Source organism: Triticum aestivum, chromosome 2D (assembly GCF_018294505.1).
Source record: "Triticum aestivum cultivar Chinese Spring chromosome 2D, IWGSC CS RefSeq v2.1, whole genome shotgun sequence".
NCBI lineage: Eukaryota > Viridiplantae > Streptophyta > Magnoliopsida > Poales > Poaceae > Triticum > Triticum aestivum.
Genome location: NC_057799.1, coordinates 372,644,862 through 372,663,148, shown reverse-complemented (window position 1 = coordinate 372,663,148; position 18,287 = coordinate 372,644,862). Strand labels below are relative to the sequence as shown.

Sequence of the window (18,287 nt, the reverse complement as noted above, 5' to 3'; positions counted from 1 at the left end):
GGGCCAACAGGGGGCCCACGAGGCAGGGGGCACGCCCAGGGGGTAGGGCGCGCCCCCCACCCTCGTGGCCAGGGTGTGGGCCCCCTCTGGTATTTCTTCCGCTCAGTATTTTTATTTATTTCCAAAAACAACTTTCGTGGAGTTTCAGGACTTTTGGAGTTGTGCAGAATAGGGCTCTGATATTTGCTCCTTTTCCAGCCCAGAATTCCAGCTGCCGGCATTCTCCCTCCTTATGTAAACCTTGTAAAATAAGAGAGAATAGGCATAAGTATTTGACATAATGTGTAGTAACAGCCCATAATGCAATAAATATCGATATAAAAGCATGATGCAAAATGGACGTATCAACTCCCCCAAGCTTACACCTGGCTTGTCCTCAAGCGGAAGCCGATAACGATAAATATGTCCACATGTTTAGAGGTAGAGGTGTCGATAAAATAAAATACGGACATGAGGGCATCATGATCATTCTTATAACAGCAACATATATGGATATTGTCATATGATTTCTTATGCTCAAGTAATAATCTATTCACAATGCAAAGTATGAATCAGAAACTTTATTGAGAACTAACAAACTATAATCTCAGTCATTGAAGCAATTGCAATTTATCATAACATCAGAAAGAGTCTATGTCAGAGCCTTTTAGCAATTCCACATACTCAACTATCATTTAGTCTTTCACAATTGCTAACACTCACGCAATACTTGTGGTTACGGAGTTTTAATCGGACACAGAGAAAGATAGGGGCTTATAGTTTCGCCTCCCAACCTTTTACCTCAAGGGTAATGTCAACAATAATAGTTCATGCTAACTTACATCCAATTAGATATATATGTCAGGATCTTTCCAACACACTGTGCTTGCCAAAGGACAAAATGTAAAAAGGAAAGGTGAAGATCACCATGACTCTTGCATAAGGTAGAAGATAATAATAAAAGATAGGCCCTTCGTAGAGGGAAGCAGAGGTTGCCATGCGCTTTCAGGGTTGGATGCACAAAATCTTAATGCGAAAGAACTCACTTTATATTGCCACTTGTGATATGGACCTTTATTATGCAGTCCGTCGCTTTTATTTCTTCCACATCACAAGATTGTATAAAGCTTATTTCCTCCACACCAATCAATCATACATATTTAGAGAGCAATTTTTATTGCTTGCACCGATGACAACTTACTTGAAGGATCTTGCTCAATCCATAGGTAGATATGGTGTACTCTCATGGCAAAACTGGGTTTAAGGGTTTTTGGAAGCACAAGTAGTATCTCTACTTGGTGCAAAGAATTTGGCTAGAATGAGGGGGAAAGGCAAACTCAACATGTTGGATGATCCATGACAATATACTTTATCTCAGATATAAGAAAACATAACCCATTACGTTGTCTTCCTTGTCCAACATCAACTCTTTAGCATGTCATATTTTAATGAGTGCTCCCAATCATAAAAGATGTCCAAGATAGTATATTTATATGTGAAACCTCTCTTTCTTTATTACTTCCTATTAATTGCAACGATGACCAAAGCTATGTTTGTCAACTCTCAACAACTTTTAATCATCATACTCTTTCTATGTGAAGTCATTACTCTCCATAAGATCAATATGATCTCTTTGTTTCTTTTTTATTCTTTCTTCTTTTATTCACTCAAGATCATGGCAAAGTAATCAAGCCCTTGACTCAACACTAATCTTTATTATATAGCTCACGGACTCGATTACATATAGGGATCATAAAGCAAAACTCATACCAAAAACTTTATTCTACTAGATCAAAATATTACTAAAAAGGATCGAACTAAGAAAAAATGGTAAAGATAGAGATGTGATGGTGATACGATACCGGGGCACCTCCCCCAAGCTTGGCAGTTGCCAAGGGGAGTGCCCATACCCATGTGATTATATCTCCTTTGTTGGTGAGGAAGGTGGTGGAGTTGTTGATGATGTGGGCTTGTCGTCCATCTTCCAAGGCATAGGCTCACCATCATAGAAGGATGATCGAGTCTCCGGGATCCTCAAATCTGCAGCCAAACTCATCCTCTTGAATCTATATTCATACTCACAGTTTTGGTTTTGCAGGTCATAGATTTGGGCTTGGAGGTGCTCGATCTTCTCGTGAAGCTTGAAGATGGTCTCCCCAATGTTCTTGGCATCCAGCTTGTGGTTGTTGGTGAACTCCGCGATCATCATGTGGTTGGAGTTGAGTCCACGTTCCACCATCCCCTGGCACTTGAAAACTTGTTGCTCCATTGCTTCGAGCCTCGTCTCCACGCTTCCGGTCCCCTTCGGTCCCTCAACATCGCGGATGTGCAGCAACCCATCACGCATCTCAATGGTTTGAGGGTGTCGCAGCACCTCCGCGAGGTAAGGGTTGATGACCTTCTCGAAGAACTTGTCCTTGGGGGCGCTTGGAGACGTCATGATGATCTAGATCTGTCAGAAAAACAGCTCGAAACGAAAACAGAGGATATTTGCGTGATACAGGAGTCAAAACCTTCGGGAGATTATATAATGGATTTTTACCGACCAAAATACGTATCGTGCAAGAAAACGGAGTCCAGAGAGCACACGAGGTGCCCACGAGGCAGGGGGCGCGCCCTCCACCCTCGTGGAGTCCTCGTGTCCTTCCCGGACTGCTTCTTATTTTTCTATTTTTCTAAATATTCCAAAACGGAGAAAAATTGCCATTAGAACTGCTTTGGAGTCGGTTTACTTACCGTACCACATACCTATTCCTTTTCGGAGTCTGAAACGTTCTGGAAAGTGTCCCTTATGTATTCCTCCGGTGTTACGGTTTCAATAACATTGGTTTCAACATTTATAGGATTACCTGAGATATAATGTTTGATTCTTTGACCGTTCACCACCTTCAAAGTTGTTGATTTTTATGGCACCGGAATGATAGACCTCCTCGATAACGTAAGGACCTTCCCATTTAGAGAGAAGTTTTCCTGCAAAAAATCTTAAACGAGAGTTGTATAGCAATACATAATCACCTACATTAAACTCACGCTTTTGTATCCTTTTGTCATGCCATCTTTTAACCTTTTCTTTAAACAATTTGGCATTCTCATAGGCTTGGGTTCTCCATTCATCAAGTGAGCTAATGTCAAATAACCTCTTCTCACCGGCAAGTTTGAAATCATAGTTCAGCTCTTTAATAGCCCAATATGCCTTATGTTCTAGTTCGAGAGGTAAGTGACATGCTTTTCCATAAACCATTTTATACGGAGACATACCCATAGGATTTTTATATGCAGTTCTATAGGCCCATAATGCATCATCAAGTTTCTTAGACCAATTCTTTCTAGATCTATTAACGGTCTTTTGCAAAATTAATTTGAGCTCTATGTTGCTCAATTCTACTTGACCACTAGACTGCGGGTGATAAGGAGATGCAATTCTATGATTAACATCATACTTAGCAAGCATTTTATGGAAAGCACCATGAATAAAATGTGAACCACCATCAGTCATTAAGTATCTAGGGACTCCAAACCTTAGAAAAATAACTTCTTTAAGCATCTTAATAGAGGTGTTATGATCAGCACTACTAGTTGGAATAGCTTCTACCCACTTAGTAACGTAATCAACAGCAACTAAAATATGTGTGTATCCATTAGAGGCAGGAAACGGTCCCATATAATCAAAGCCCCAAACATCAAATGGTTCAATAACAAGTGAATAATTCATAGAAATTTCTTGACGTCTACTAATATTACCAATTCTTTGACATACATCACAAGATAAGACAAACTTACGAGCATCCTTGAAGAGAGTAGGCCAATAAAAACCGGATTGCAATACCTTATGTGCAGTTCTATCTCCAGCGTGGTGTCCTCCATAAGCTTCGGAGTGACTCTTGCGTAGGATCTGTTCCTGTTCATGCTCAGGTACACAACGTCTAATAACACCATCTACTCCTTCTTTATAAAGATGTGGGTCATCCCAAAAGTAATGTCTTAAATCATAGAAAAACTTTTTCTTTTGCTAGTATGTGAAACTAGGTGGTATAAATTTAGCAACAATGTAATTAGCATAATCAGCATACCATGGAGCAGTACGAGAAGCATCTATGACATTTAATTGTTCATCAGGAAAGCTATCATCAATAGGTAGTGGGTCATCAAGAACATTTTCTAACCTAGACAAGTTGTCTGCAACGGGGTTCTCAGCTCCCTTTCTATCAATAATATGCAAATCAAATTCTTGTAGCAAGAGAACCCATCTAATAAGTCTAGGTTTAGCATCTTTCTTTTCCATAAGATATTTAATAGCAGCATGATCGATGTGAATAGTTACTTTAGAATCAACAATAAAAGGTCTGAACTTATCACAAGCAAATACAACTGCTAAGAATTCTTTTTCAGTAGTAGCATAATTTCTCTGGGCGTTGTCTAGAGTTTTACTAGCATATTGAATAAGATTTAATTTCTTATCCTTTGCCCTAGAACAGCACCTACAGCATAATCACTAGCATCACACATAATTTCAAAGGGTAAATTCCAATCAGGTGGCTGAACAATAGGTGCGGAAATCAGTGCTTTCTTAAGTATTTCAAATGCTTCTACACAATCATCATAAAAGACAAATGGTATAATTTTTGTAATAAATTAGTCAGAGGCCGATAAATTTTTGAGAAGTCCTTAATGAACCTCCTATAAAATCCAGCGTGACCAAGGAAACTTCTTATACCTTTGATGTCCTTGGGACATGGCATCTTTTCAATAGCATCAACTTTAGCTTTATCAACTTTAATACCTCTTTCAGAAATTTTATGCCCCAAGACAATGCCTTCATTAACCATAAAGTGGCACTTCTCCCAGTTCAAGACAAGATTAGTTTCTTCACATCTCTGCAAAACTCGATCAAGGTTGCTCAAGCAATCTTCAAAAGAGGATCCATAAATGGAGAAATTGTCCATGAAAACCTCACAAATCTTTTCACAAAAGTCAGAGAATATATCCATCATGCATCTTTGAAAGGTAGCAGGTGCATTACATAAACCAAAAGGCATACGTCTATAAGCAAAAGTACCGAAAGGGCAAGTAAAAGTGGTCTTAGCTTGATCATCAGCTGACACAGGTATTTGAGAGAAACCAGAATAACCATCTAGAAAGCAAAAATGTCTATGTTTGGATAATCTTTCTAGCATTTGATCAATGAAAGGTAAGGGGTAATGATCTTTTTTAGTAGCTTTATTTAATTTGCGGAAATCAATTACCATCCTATAACCTGTAATAATTCTTTGCGGAATCAATTCATCTTTATCATTAGGAACGACAGTAATACCTCCTTTCTTAGGGACACAATGGACAGGACTTACCCACTGACTATCAGCAACGGGATAAATTATACCTGCCTCAAGGAGCTTTAGTATTTCCTTTCTTACCACTTCTTTCATCTTAGGGTTCAGGCGTCGTTGGTGATCAATAACTGGTTTGGCATCTTTCTCCAAATTTATTTTGTGTTGACATAGAGTGGGACTAATGCCCTTAAGATCATCAAGAGTATATCCAATAGCAGCACGGTGCTTCTTCAGAGTTTTCAATAATTTTTCTTCCTCCTTCTCTGAAAGGTTAGAGGATATATCTTCTTTTCATCAAGATAAGCATATTTAAGAGTATCAGGTAATGGTTTAAGCTCAAACACGGGATCACCCTTGGGTGGAGGAGGATCCCCTAGGATTTCAACAGGCAAGTTGTGTTTCAGAATAGGTCCCTGTTTAAAGAACACTTCATCTATTTCCCTTCTTTCATTCATAAACATATCATTTCCATGGTCTAGCAAATATTGTTCTAAAGGATCACTAGGAGGTACGGCAATAGAAGCAAGACCAATAATTTCATCTTTACTAGGCAATTCCTCTTCACGGTGTTGTCTACGAAATTTAGAGAAATTAAACTCATGAGACATATCACCTAAACCAATTGTAACAACATATTTTTCGCAGTCTATCTTAGCATTAACAGTGTTTAAGAAGGGTCTACCAAATATAATGGGACAAAAGCTATCTTGTGGGGAACCAAGAACAAGAAAATCAGCAGGATATTTAATTTCCCACACAAGACTTCAACGTATTCCTATTGGGGTCAGTGGTCTTCACCACTCACTGAGTCTGGATTTCTTGCTCGATTCGAGAGGTGATTTCATTCCACAGTGACAGGATTCGAACCTGCAGTCTTCAGGTCATGAGCCTGATGAGTTGACCAATTCCTCTACCCCGCTTTAGTCTAAACCTTTCATCTCTATTTCAATTTGTTGATTGATGGTTTAAGGAAATGGCACTCTTTTCTTTAGGTTAATCAGCCCTTACTTGCATTGATTTAAAGGTCCTATTTCCCATTCCTTGCGGACTTGGTAATCTAAATCTCTAACAATCCCAATTGGTGAAATAGTATCTCTATTGGCAAGCTTAATAGTGACATCAATATCTTCTAACTCAGCAGGTGCAATATCATGCATAATTTCTTTATATAAGTCAATAGGTATTGCACTAGCACTAGCACCCATGTCACATAAGCCATGATAACAATGATCTCCTATTTTAACAGAAATAACAGGCGAAGCCTTCTCTTGGTTTCCCAACCTGTTGCTTCTAAAGGTTGCCCTCTCTCGGCTGGATTTTGGTCCAGCCTACTGCGAGGATCCCGTATCCCGTACATCGTCTTTCTCCCTTCTGGGTTCCCGTGGTTCCAGGCATGCCTACCACAGGTCTATGTTTATCTTTAGCACAAGGTTTAGCAATTCTAGCAGTTTCATCACAGAAATAAATAACATGCCCATCAATATTATCAGCCAGGAGATCTTTAACAATAGCAATATTATGTTCAACTTTAACTTGCTCAGGAGGTGTATAAGTTCTAACATTGCTTTTATGAACCACAGTTGAAGCTTTAGCATGATCCTTTATTCTAACAGGGAAAGGTGGTTTCTCAACATAAGTAGTAGGGACAATAGGATCATTATAAGTGATAGTCTTTTCTTCAACTTTAATAGGTTCAACTACTTTTACTTCTATGGGAGGATGATATTTAAACCACTTCTCCTTAGGGAGATCAACATGAGTAGCAAAAGATTCACAGAAAGAAGCTACTATCTCAGAGTCAAGTCCATATTTAGTGCTAAATTTACGGAAAACATCGGTATCCATAAAAGATTTAACACAATCAAACTTAGGTGTCATACCTGACTCCTTACCTTCGTCGAGGTCCGAATCTTCAGAGTTGCGTTTAATTCTTTCCAATAAATCCCATTTGAATTCAATAGTCTTCATCATAAAAGAGCCAGCACAAGAAGTATCGAGCATGGTGCGATTGTTATCAGAAAGCCGAGCATAAAAATTTTGAATAATCATTTCTCTTGAGAGCTCATGATTGGGGCATGAATATAACATTGATTTAAGCCTCCCCCAAGCTTGAGCGGTGCTTTCTCCTTCGCGAGGCCAAAAATTATATATATATAATTACAATCACGATGAACAAGATGCATAGGATAAAACTTCTGATGAAATTCCAATTTCAATCGTTTGTAGTTCCATGATCCCATATCATCACATAGCCTATACCATGTCAATGCATCTCCCTTCAAAGATAAAGGGAAGACCTTCTTCTTGATAACATCATCGGGCATACCTGCAAGCTTAAATAATCCACAAACTTCATCCACATATATTAGGTGCTCATCAAGATGTAATGTTCCATCTCCTGCAAAAGGATTAGCTAGCAGTTTTTCTACCATACCCGAAGGAATTTCAAAGTAGACATTTTCATTTTCAGTAGGTTCAGTAGGTTGAGGAGCAACTCTTTACTCTACTGGTCGGGGTGAAGATACCCCGAACAAGCCCCTCAGAGGATTACTTTCCATAGTAACAAGTGACAATAAATTTCAGCACACTATATAAATTTTTCCTTACTAAATTCCACCTACCAAAGGCGCTTCACTCCCCGGCAACGGCGCCAGAAAAGAGTCTTGATGACCCACAAGTATAGGGGATCTATCGTAGTCCTTTCGATAAGTAAGAGTGTCGAACCCAATGAGGAGCAGAAGGAATTGATAAGCGGTTTTCAGCAAGGTATTCTCTGCAAGCACTGAAATTATAGGTAACAGATAGTTTTGTGATAAGATAATTTGTAACAAGCAACAAGTAACAAAAGTAAATAAAGTGCAGCAAGGTGGCCCAATCCTTTTTGTAGCAAAGGACAGGCCTGGACAAACTCTTATATAGAGAAAATCGCTCCCGAGGACACATGGGAATTATCGCCAAGCTAGTTTTCATCACGTTCATATGATTCGCGTTCGGTACTTTGATAATTTGATATGTGGGTGGACCGGTGCTTGGGTGCTGTCCTTACTTGGACAAGCATCCCACTTATGATTAACCCCTATTGCAAGCATCCGCAACTACAAAAGAAGTATTAAGGTAAACCTAACCATAGCATGAAACATATGGATCCAAATCAGCCCCTTACGAAGCAACGCATAAACTAGGGTTTAAGCTTCTGTCACTCTAGCAACCCATCATCTACTTATTACTTACCAATGCCTTCCTCTAGGCCCAGACAATGGTGAAGTGTCATGTAGTCGACGTTCACATAACACCACTAGAGGAGAGACAACATACATCTCATCAAAATATCGAACGAATACCAAATTCACATGACTACTAATAGCAAGACTTCTCCCATGTCCTCAGGAACAAACGTAACTACTCACAAAGCATATTCATGTTCATAATCAGAGGAGTATTAATATGCATAAAGGATCTGAACATATGTTCTTCCACCAAATAAACCAACTAGCATCAACTACAAGGAGTAATCAACACTACTAGCAACCTACAGGTACCAATCCCGGACTTAGAGACAAGAATTGGATACAAGAGATGAACTAGGGTTTGAGAGGAGATGGTGCTGGTGAAGATGTTGATGAAGATTGGCCCCCTCCCGATGAGAGGAGCGTTGGTGATGACGATGGCGATGATTTCCCCCTCCCGGAGGGAAGTGTCCCTGGCAGAACAGCTCCGCCGGAGCCCTAGATTGGTTCCGCCAAGGTTCCGCCTCGTGGCGGCGGAGTCTCGTACCGAAAGCTTGCTTATGATTTTTCTTCGGACAAAAGACTTCATATAGCAGAAGATGGGCACCAGAGGGCCAACAGGGGGCCCACGAGGCAGGGGGGCGCGCCTAGGGGGTAGGGCGCGCCCCCACCCTCGTGGCCAGGGTGTGGGCCCCCTCTGGTATTTCTTCCGCTCAGTATTTTTTATTATTTCCAAAAATAACTTTCGTGGAGTTTCAGGACTTTTGGAGTTGTGCAGAATAGGTCTCTAATATTTGCTCCTTTTCCAGCCCAGAATTCCAGCTGCTGGCATTCTCCCTCCTTATGTAAACCTTGTAAAATAAGAGAGAATAGGCATAAGTATTGTGACATAATGTGTAATAACAACCCATAATGCAATAAATATCGATATAAAAGCATGATGCAAAATGGACGTATCAACCACATTGAAGAAAAGCGCACCCTCTCCCGCCTAGAGGCCTCCCTCAGACTAGTAGTTATCACCTCTCTTCAACGGGCGGTCAGGCAAAAATTTCTCTTCTGGAAGCAAAGGGGGAAATTAAAAGCCGTCGTCGATGGTGACAAAAACTCAAAAATTTCCATGCCTCCGCTTCTCAGAGGTTCCGCAAAAACAACATCGCCATCCTTGAGGACAATGGGAATGAGTTTTCTAACCATGTTAATAAAGCCGCTATCCTTCACAACTTCTTCCACAATCTTCTTGGCACTCAGAAAGTTTTGACCTGGCTCTTCAACCTTTCTTAATTTTACCCGACCCATCTCCCCCAGTTACACCACCTAGACTCGGCCTTCACCACGCAGGAAATTCAGGATGCCTTCCTTCAAATGAACGTCAATGTCAGTCCTTGTCCCGATGGGCTTGGACCAGGTTTCTACCAAAAATTCTGGCACAACATTTACGATCCTTCCTTTTTTCGTTGACTTCGCAGACCTTCGGGTCAATGTCAAGTGATTCAACAAAGACCATATGATCCTCCTCCCAAAAAAAGAATCTGCCAGAATCCCATATGGGTTCAGACCCATTTCTCTACAAAGTTGCCCTCCCGAGGCGATCGCAAAAATTATTACCAATAGGATCAAGCCACTCATTCCTCTCCTCGTCCATGGTGACCAAACCGGTTTCATCACGCGGAGATGCATTGGTGAAAACTTTATCTACGACCTTCTCAGTGCCTGCCACATCCGGAAGGCACCCACTATGGTGTTAAAACTTGACTTCCACAAAGTTTTCGACTTGATCTAATGGGACTCGCTCCTTCTCATTCTGCTCGCTAGAGGTTTTCCGGCCAAAACTATAAGCTGGATCAGAACGTTACTGGTCTCGAGTAAGACAGTGGTACTCCTTAATGGGAACCCGAGCCCTTGGATCAACTGTAAAAATGGTCTCCGGTAGGGTGACCCCCTGTCCCCCTATCTCTTCACAATCGTCGCTAATCTGCTTCAACACTTAATCATGTAGGCTTTCTCTCCAAAGCAGCTCTGACACCCGATCTACACAGATCGTGCCCCTACTGTGCTTCAGTATGCTGACAACACCCTAATCTTAGCCCATACATCTAACCAAGACGCGACAACCCTCAAAGATATCCTAGATAGGTTTGCGCTTGCTACCAGTCTTACAATAAACTTTCACAAAATCACATTCGTACCCATCAACACGGATACCAACACTAGCCAAAACATCGCCTCCACTTTCGGTTGTGAACTCTCATCCTTCCCAAAAATTTATCTCCGACTCCCTCCCACACGCGCCTGTCGTCCTCCGCCTTTGAACCGGTCATCCATCGCTTCCTAAAATACCTCTCCGGTTGGGCGGCAAAAATCCTTTCCCCCAGTGCCAGACTAACGCTTATCTCATCTACTCTCGACGCCCTTGGCACTCACTAGCTTCATGTTCGTTTTTAGGTTCCCCAAGAAGGTAATGAAAATGTTAGCCGCTATCCGAAGATCCTTCTTCTGAGCTGCCGAAGATTCCTGCTCCGGAACTAAGTGCCTTATCACTTGGAAAAACGTTTGCAAACCCAAAACTGCTGGTGGGCTAGGCATCAAAAACCTTCTTCTCCAAACAACTGCCTTCTCATGAAATTTGCTTTTAAACTTCTCCAAAAACACATCCTACCTTGGATGAACTGGTTCTTCCAACACTACTCTCTTGACTTCAAAATAAACCCCACAACCCTCCTACCTTCGAAAAATCATAAACGCACAACTTCAACGCCTCCGCACAATCTCTTTTGTCCTTACCGACAATGGCACCTCCACCTACTTCCGGCTCGACGCTTGGCTGCTGCCGACTCCGCTCACAGACACCTACCCACACCTATTCTCCCACTCCACCTCACCCTTGGTTTTGGTATCACAAGTCATGCAGAATGGTTTACTCGCTACTCTGCGGAACCGCCTAACCAATGTTGCTTCTATAGAGCTTGCGTCCATTTTGTCTTTGTTGCAGGATGTTGCCACTAGCGATGCACCCGACGACAGGTTCCTCGCCCACGGCTCCTCGTTCTCCTCGACGTGCACCTACCCACTGCTATCCTCCGACCACGAGATTGATCTCAACACCTGGTATATCTGGAGCTCCATGGCACCTATCAAGGTCAAGATCTTCAGTTGGCTTCTTCGTCATGACAGGCTGAGCACGATGGCGAACTTACATCGCAAGGCCATCTCCTCTGTTACGGCATGTCCTCGGTGCGACCTCACTCTAGAGGACGCGACACACCTCGCCATTCATTGCCCCCGCGCAGCCCAGGTCTGGTCCCTCTTGGGACTGCAACTCCCTCACTCCATCGACCTCCTTTGGGAGACTCCAACGCCGGTCAGCCTCGACATCGACATTTGGCCAACAATCGCCCTCGCCATCCTCTGGAAGCTATGAGACTCCAGGAATGCTCGTGTCTTTCGCAACAAGCTACGTTCCCCCTAGATACTCTTCGCAATATCATCTTGGATTTTACACTTTGGGCCTTTAGGGAGGTTGCCGTGCCTGTACCTCTGTAACCATTGAGAGCTTTTGAGTAATTGGGGGGGGGGGGGGGGGGGGGGGGGGTTTATTGTCCAAAAAATAATAATATAGGAGACTACTTAATGAAGAGGCAACCTCAATATCCGCTCAAGTCACTTTCAAGTGTTCGTCTCACATTAATGCAGCTAATACGTGGAGTATTTTTCTGTGATGTGATCCAACAATTTACATTTACAGCACACTTGACTTGCAAGATGCAACTCCCGAACCTCAAGGTACTGAATAAATCAGGGGAATCATGAGGCCATGCGTGGCACATATAAACCGATACTCTGTACTATTTAGCACCCGAGGCAAGAAAGAAAATGAGACGTGCTACAAGTATAGGTGACAACGTGCCATCTCCATCCTCACACGCTAACTGTCGCTAAGCGATATCAGCTGGTCGACCACACCAGGATCAGCAAGCGTGCTCGTGTCACCAAGCTCATCCAGCTGCCTGGAGGCAATTTTCCGCAATATTCTTCGCATGATCTTGCCGCTCCGTGTCTTCGGGAGCCCTGGTGCCCAGTGGATCTTGTCAGGTGCTGCAAACGCACCAATCTGCCACAAAATGACACCATGTATGTCTTTACACTCGTTTCAAAATATTTAGAGGGTCAAGAAAAAATGTGTTGCATTGACCCAAAAAACCTTCAGAAGGAAAGGTTCCATTCAATCTCAAAAGGTTAAAAAAAACTAGCAAAGCATGTTGAAATGGTAGGTTCCATCATTGAAAAAGCACAAGCATTATTTTTCCAGATCAGCAGGGCGAGAAAAATCAGGTTCCAACTTCCCCAGCGCCAGCGGAGCCATTGTTAGCCGGGTTCATTCCACCACACATAGATCTCTTGCAGTTGCAGTAGCAACCAACACTTTAAGAAACTATCAGAAGAAAATACCTGGCTGCGGACCGCCATAATGAGGCTTTTTCGTAGATCATCACTGTAAGGAACACCATCCACCAAAGTTACAAATGCGTAGATTCCCTGACCTTTAACCTGAAACAAGTATTACTGATTTAAGACCTCAGTTTGGACGAAGCCACGGTGGGGGTCATGATATGGAGCCAGAAAGACAGGAAAAACAAGTAGTGGACCGGACCTCATGGTCAATTCCGACAACAGCGGCCTCCGCACATTTTGGATGTGAAACAAGAGCAGATTCAACCTCTGCTGTACCAATCCGGTGCCCACTAAAGTTTTAAAATATGGGTCAAATATTTGCAGCTTCAAAGCCTTTAAAGCCATCTAATTTCAATTCAAGGAAGCGTGAACCATATAATATAAGTAGCTAAATTACCTGGCATTGATAACATCATCCACTCTTCCGGTCAGCCAATGGTAACCATCTTCGTCCCTGACACACAAATTTAATTTGTTCATCTATGAACATGTAATTCTGGATCACATTTCAATTATGAAGAATGGCCAAAGTTTAAATAAATGTTTGACAAGTTACCTCCTACAACCATCACCAGAGAAATAATAGCCAGAAAACGGTTTGAAGTATGTTGTCTCATATCTGTCCTTATCTCCATACAGAGTCCGGAAAGCTCCAGGCCATGACTTCTTTATGCAAAGGTATCCACTGCATTCTCCAGTCATTTCCCGTCCTTTTTCGTCAACAATCACTGGCTGTGAATCAGCATATGTGCACAGTAATTACAAAGTAAGAGGGGTAATGAAACTTCCATTTTAGTGAAGTCATGTATTATGTATACCTGTACACCAAAGAAAGGAAATGTAGCAGATCCTGGTTTCTGAGGCCAAGCGCCAGGTAAAGGTGTAATCTGACAAGAACAAGCATTACAGTTCGATTCAACAAGTACGATGAAACTCACTTTGAGAGCTCCGAAATTTCCCACACACAATTTTAAACACAATTACCATAAAACCACCAGTTTCAGTCTGCCACCAAGTGTCTGATATGGGGCATCTTGAGTCACCGACAACATTATAGAACCACCTGACATGAACAATAGTGCATGTAAGATCTTTTCAACGCATTGAGATTTTCAGACTAAGGAGATAAACACAAACCTCCATGCAGTTGGATTAATTGGCTCACCCACACTTCCTAAAACTCGAAGAGACTTACGAGAGTACCGATCAACATACTGCAAAATATATCATAAAACAAAAGGGATATATACACAAGATATATGTGTGGGACAAAATTAATTAATTTAAATTTAAATTTTCATAAATGTACAGAAATTATTAGAGATTTCGCTCGGAAGCATATGTTGTTGCACCATTATTTTGCAACATAAAAGAATACTGTATGGTAGAAAAAGCTTCCCGGTAGATAAAAAATCATTTTGTGAGGAAAAGAAGTGCTGCCTCACTGCACCACTTAACTGATGACGATACTAAATGTTCAAATGAGCACACAGGAAAAAAAATAACAGCATACCACGGAACCATCACGCATGAGTGAACGGATAAGTGTTGGTGCAGTATAAAATATTGTCACTCCGTATTTGTCAACGATGTCCCAACACCGACCAGGATCAGGGTAGTTTGGAGCCTACAGGTTGCATTCAAGAAATAAGTTACAACCATAGTCCAATCTAAATAAGCCTCAAAAGCGAAGGGTCACCCTTAGATCATGACTATATAACATATGAACTAGTTTTCCTCTGAAATTACCCCTTCATAAACGAGAACTGTGGCTCCATTCAGGAGAGGACCATAAGTCACATAACTATGTCCAGTAATCCAGCCACAGTCTGCAGTGCACCTGATGTAAGTGAAACAGGGAAACTACAGTAAGAAACACAGCTTCCATGATACCGCGACCAAATTTATGCCCCCAGAAGACCCCAAATTTTTACACCTTACCAGTATATGTCTGTTGGCTTGTAATCAAATGCATGTTTAAATGTTGTTGCGGCATATACCATATAGCCCCCCGTTGTATGCAATACACCCTGCACACTTCACAGTATCTTTATTTTATATCCAAGGGATATACAATAGTCTACGGGGTTAAGGGTACCTTTGGCTTTCCTGTGCTGCCACTAGTGTACAGAAGAAACAATGGATCCTCTGCATCAACCCATTCCACATCACATCTAGTTGGGAAATTGGGCACAACATCCTGGGGGCACATCATCTCGTATTGAGAAATAACTCGCATACTTGTAATATAGAACACAAAACAAAAAGGTTGAAAGGAGATCTCCCGGTTGATAAAGAAGTTTCCGGAATGTTCTGTGCTTAAAAATCAGATACATAGCAATTGTTCAACTTGTTTAATTTGGATATACCTGCCACCAGACATCTCTTCCAGCTATCCATTGTGTGTCCTCTTTCTTCATGGCCAACTGATTTTCATATGTCAAACAAATGCCTGCTCAGCAAAAGAAACTCTGTACATGAGAAAACTTCAGACTTTGGATTAGATTTCTTTAAACCAATTCTGTGCATATGATCATTGAATACAATTTCTCCCAGAAGAAGTAACATCCATGATCAAGAGTATACTGGGATTTTAGAGTTCAGACATTGCATAAGGCATCAATGAAGAACAGCAGGACTTAATGTCTTAATATACCCTAAGAGGCTAAGCCGGAAAGATGTGAAAAAGTGGCCACCACCAAAGTATCTGAAGGAGTGTTTTTGCTCTGTGCCTGGGCATGCGCACATCTGGTAATTTCATTTTATTTTTTCAGTTAGAAATCCAATTTTTGGATTGCAAATGTATAATGTGGGATGTTGGGCAAAATAAATGACTCTTTGCCGCAGAGAGTTTTAGGGTCTAAAACAGGAACTATAATGTACACAATTGCGTGTTTTTACTGTAGGAAAGAAATGGACATATTTTTGTACCAAAATTTGCAGGTATACACTACATTCAACATGCACATGTACGAGATCTTTTTGTATTTTTCAAAAAAATGGAATTCAAATTGCACCTATGTACACCGTTGCAATTTTCGTATACAAATGCGGTATAACGATAAATATTTGTATGCACAGTGTGGACATATGTAGGTGAAAAGAATACAAAATAACATTTATCAGGAAGGTAGCAAGTTAGACTGCCTGGAAAGCTTAAAATAGCTAGTGCTCATGGAAGTCGTATTATGGATCTTACCTACTGTGACACCATTTTTTGCACTTTCAACCAGAGACGCATCTACTATATCTTTGAGAGGGATGAGTTTCTGCCCCCTTTTGACAGCATTGCATGTAATCACAACCTTAGGCTTGCAGTCAGTGATCCTTTGGGCTATTGCATCAGCGGAGAAGCCAGCAAACACGACCTGAATAATAATTCAGCATCATAACATGGTAACATGTATAGGGTAAATCAGAATAACTGGAAGTGCAAACTGGGGTAAAACTTACAGAGTGAACAGCACCAATGCGAGCGCATGCAAGCATTGCAATAGGCAGCTCCATGAGCATCGGCAAGTAGATCACCACAGCATCACCTTTTTCAACCCCGACACTCTTCAAATAATTGGCCAGCTGCAACAAAGCATGCCAAAACAATTAAACCATGTCTGCATACATCAGGACATGTTACATGCAATTGTTTCACTGTAACAGCATATTTACCTGGCAAACCTTATCCAAGAGCTCTGAGTATGTGAGCTTTCCATCCTGATCAGGCTCATTCCCCTCCCAATACATCGCAATCTTCGCACCGTCCCCGGCCTCCACGTAGCGGTCCACGGCATTGTGGCATATGTTAGTTTTGCCCCCTTTAAACCACTGCCAAAACACCAACAACGTTCATCGACACTCTGTCCTCCCATCACAAACAAGCTAGCACCAAAATCGAACACGCTTAGGCACGTGCTTACTTCGATCTTGATCGGCCCCTTTGTGACATCAAGGTTCTCAGTACAGACTTCCTCGGGGCTCCACTTCTGCTTCCAGTAGAATGTTTCAGCGATCTCTGACCAGAACCCGGCAGGATCGTCAATCGACCGCTGATACATCTCCAGGTACTGGTTGCCAGTCATTGAGAAAAACAGCAAGATCAGTCATCAGTCATCATATCCACCAGAAATCAACACAATCAGGGAATGTTCAACCCGGCGGTCAGTACTCAGTAGTAAATTCACTGACCCTAGGAAAATGGGAATTAACCCACGCTCCCAATTCACCAACCCTAACAACTTCAGTACTTGTCTACTTATGTCCAGTCAGTCCCTATCTGCCTTATCTGATCCCGTGAGTGGGTAGCGATGGATCACACAACTAGCCCGCATGCTACGCGCCTCGAAACGGAAGGACAAAACGTACGACACCCGTCTGGGGCCGAATCAACAGAATCGAAATGGGAAGTGGAGAAAAAAGGGAGACCTGCTGCGGAGAGGAGACAAGGGCCTGGGCGGCGAAGTCGGCGCTGGGGTGGACGAGGCCGTGGTCGTCGGACGCCGGCAGCGGCTCGCCCAGCACGGTCGCCGCGCACGGCGCCGCGTGCCGCGGCTTGGCGGCGGCCACCGTCAGGCGATCGCTCGCGCCCATGGCCGACCTCCACCGGAGCGGCGATCGAGACGACGAGGGGGCTAGCGCGGGAGCGTGGAGCGGGAGGGCGCGTGCGGAGCTGCAGCAGCAGCGAGCTGTGGTGGCGTATATGTACTGGGCCATTGACGGCCTCGCGGCCTGACGGCCACGGCTCACCACACCTCTCCTTAACTCCTCGGCCACCGTGGGCCAAAACTATTTCTGACTTTTGGGGCGCCTTCTGGTGGAGGAGCTAAATCAGCAGGCAGGAGGGCGGACGGAAGGTGGAACCGTCGATGCCTCTTCTGTCTAGTCTGGTTGGTGAGCCTTTTTCTGGTGGCACGGAGCTGTAGAGTGCTCTTGCTGCTACTCTACAGCTACTACTACTGTCTATGGATTCATCGGCGGTGGCTACCGGAACGGGAGGGGGGAGAGGGATGCTCTGCGTGGCAGCGTGGGGGTCGACAAGCCAGGTGTCTGTGAGGGAGAATCGACACTCTTTTTGTTCTGACTCTCGGGGTCGGGGTCCACCACTGGAACAGAACGGACGGACGGCTCACCGCTCTGCCTGGTTTGCATCGCCGTTCGCAATCGTCCGGTGGTTTCGACTAGTTCTTGCCAAAAGAACAGTTTAAAATGAATTGCAATGTAAGTATTTTGTAACTTAAATTCACAATCCCTCACCAATTTCTCATTTTTGGGGAACATAGTATAGTCACATATGCTCACATACACATAT

At 42.7% G+C, this 18,287-nt stretch overlaps 1 protein-coding gene across 1 annotated transcript; it reads right to left on the bottom strand.

Annotated features, from left to right (window-relative positions):
* Positions 1-12,183: 12,183 nt before the first annotated feature.
* Positions 12,184-18,011, bottom strand: LOC123053209 (acetyl-coenzyme A synthetase, chloroplastic/glyoxysomal). The gene is made up of 18 exons (XM_044476649.1): positions 17,405-18,011; positions 16,900-17,046; positions 16,652-16,807; positions 16,439-16,561; positions 16,185-16,353; positions 15,355-15,437; positions 15,084-15,185; positions 14,927-15,015; positions 14,735-14,825; positions 14,499-14,612; positions 14,123-14,199; positions 13,970-14,048; positions 13,804-13,872; positions 13,542-13,717; positions 13,383-13,439; positions 13,185-13,275; positions 12,983-13,081; positions 12,184-12,644 (listed from the first exon to the last, which is right to left on the bottom strand). The coding sequence occupies exons 1-18, from the start codon at positions 17,690-17,692 to the stop codon at positions 12,459-12,461; spliced, it is 2,196 nt and encodes a 731-aa protein (XP_044332584.1). The 5' UTR covers positions 17,693-18,011; the 3' UTR covers positions 12,184-12,458.
* Positions 18,012-18,287: the final 276 nt, after the last annotated feature.

Bases quoted from the DNA above. Each gene is read 5' to 3' on its own strand.
- LOC123053209 (XM_044476649.1), bottom strand. From the start codon at position 17,692: ATGGCCCAGTACATATACGCCACCACAGCTCGCTGCTGCTGCAGCTCC. The intron at 17,047-17,404 runs GTCTCCCTTTTT...ACTGGCAACCAG, and splicing joins TTGTCTCCTCTCCGCAGCAG to TACCTGGAGATGTATCAGCG. The intron at 16,354-16,438 runs GTAAGTTTTACC...ATTATTATTCAG, and splicing joins GCATTGGTGCTGTTCACTCT to GTCGTGTTTGCTGGCTTCTC.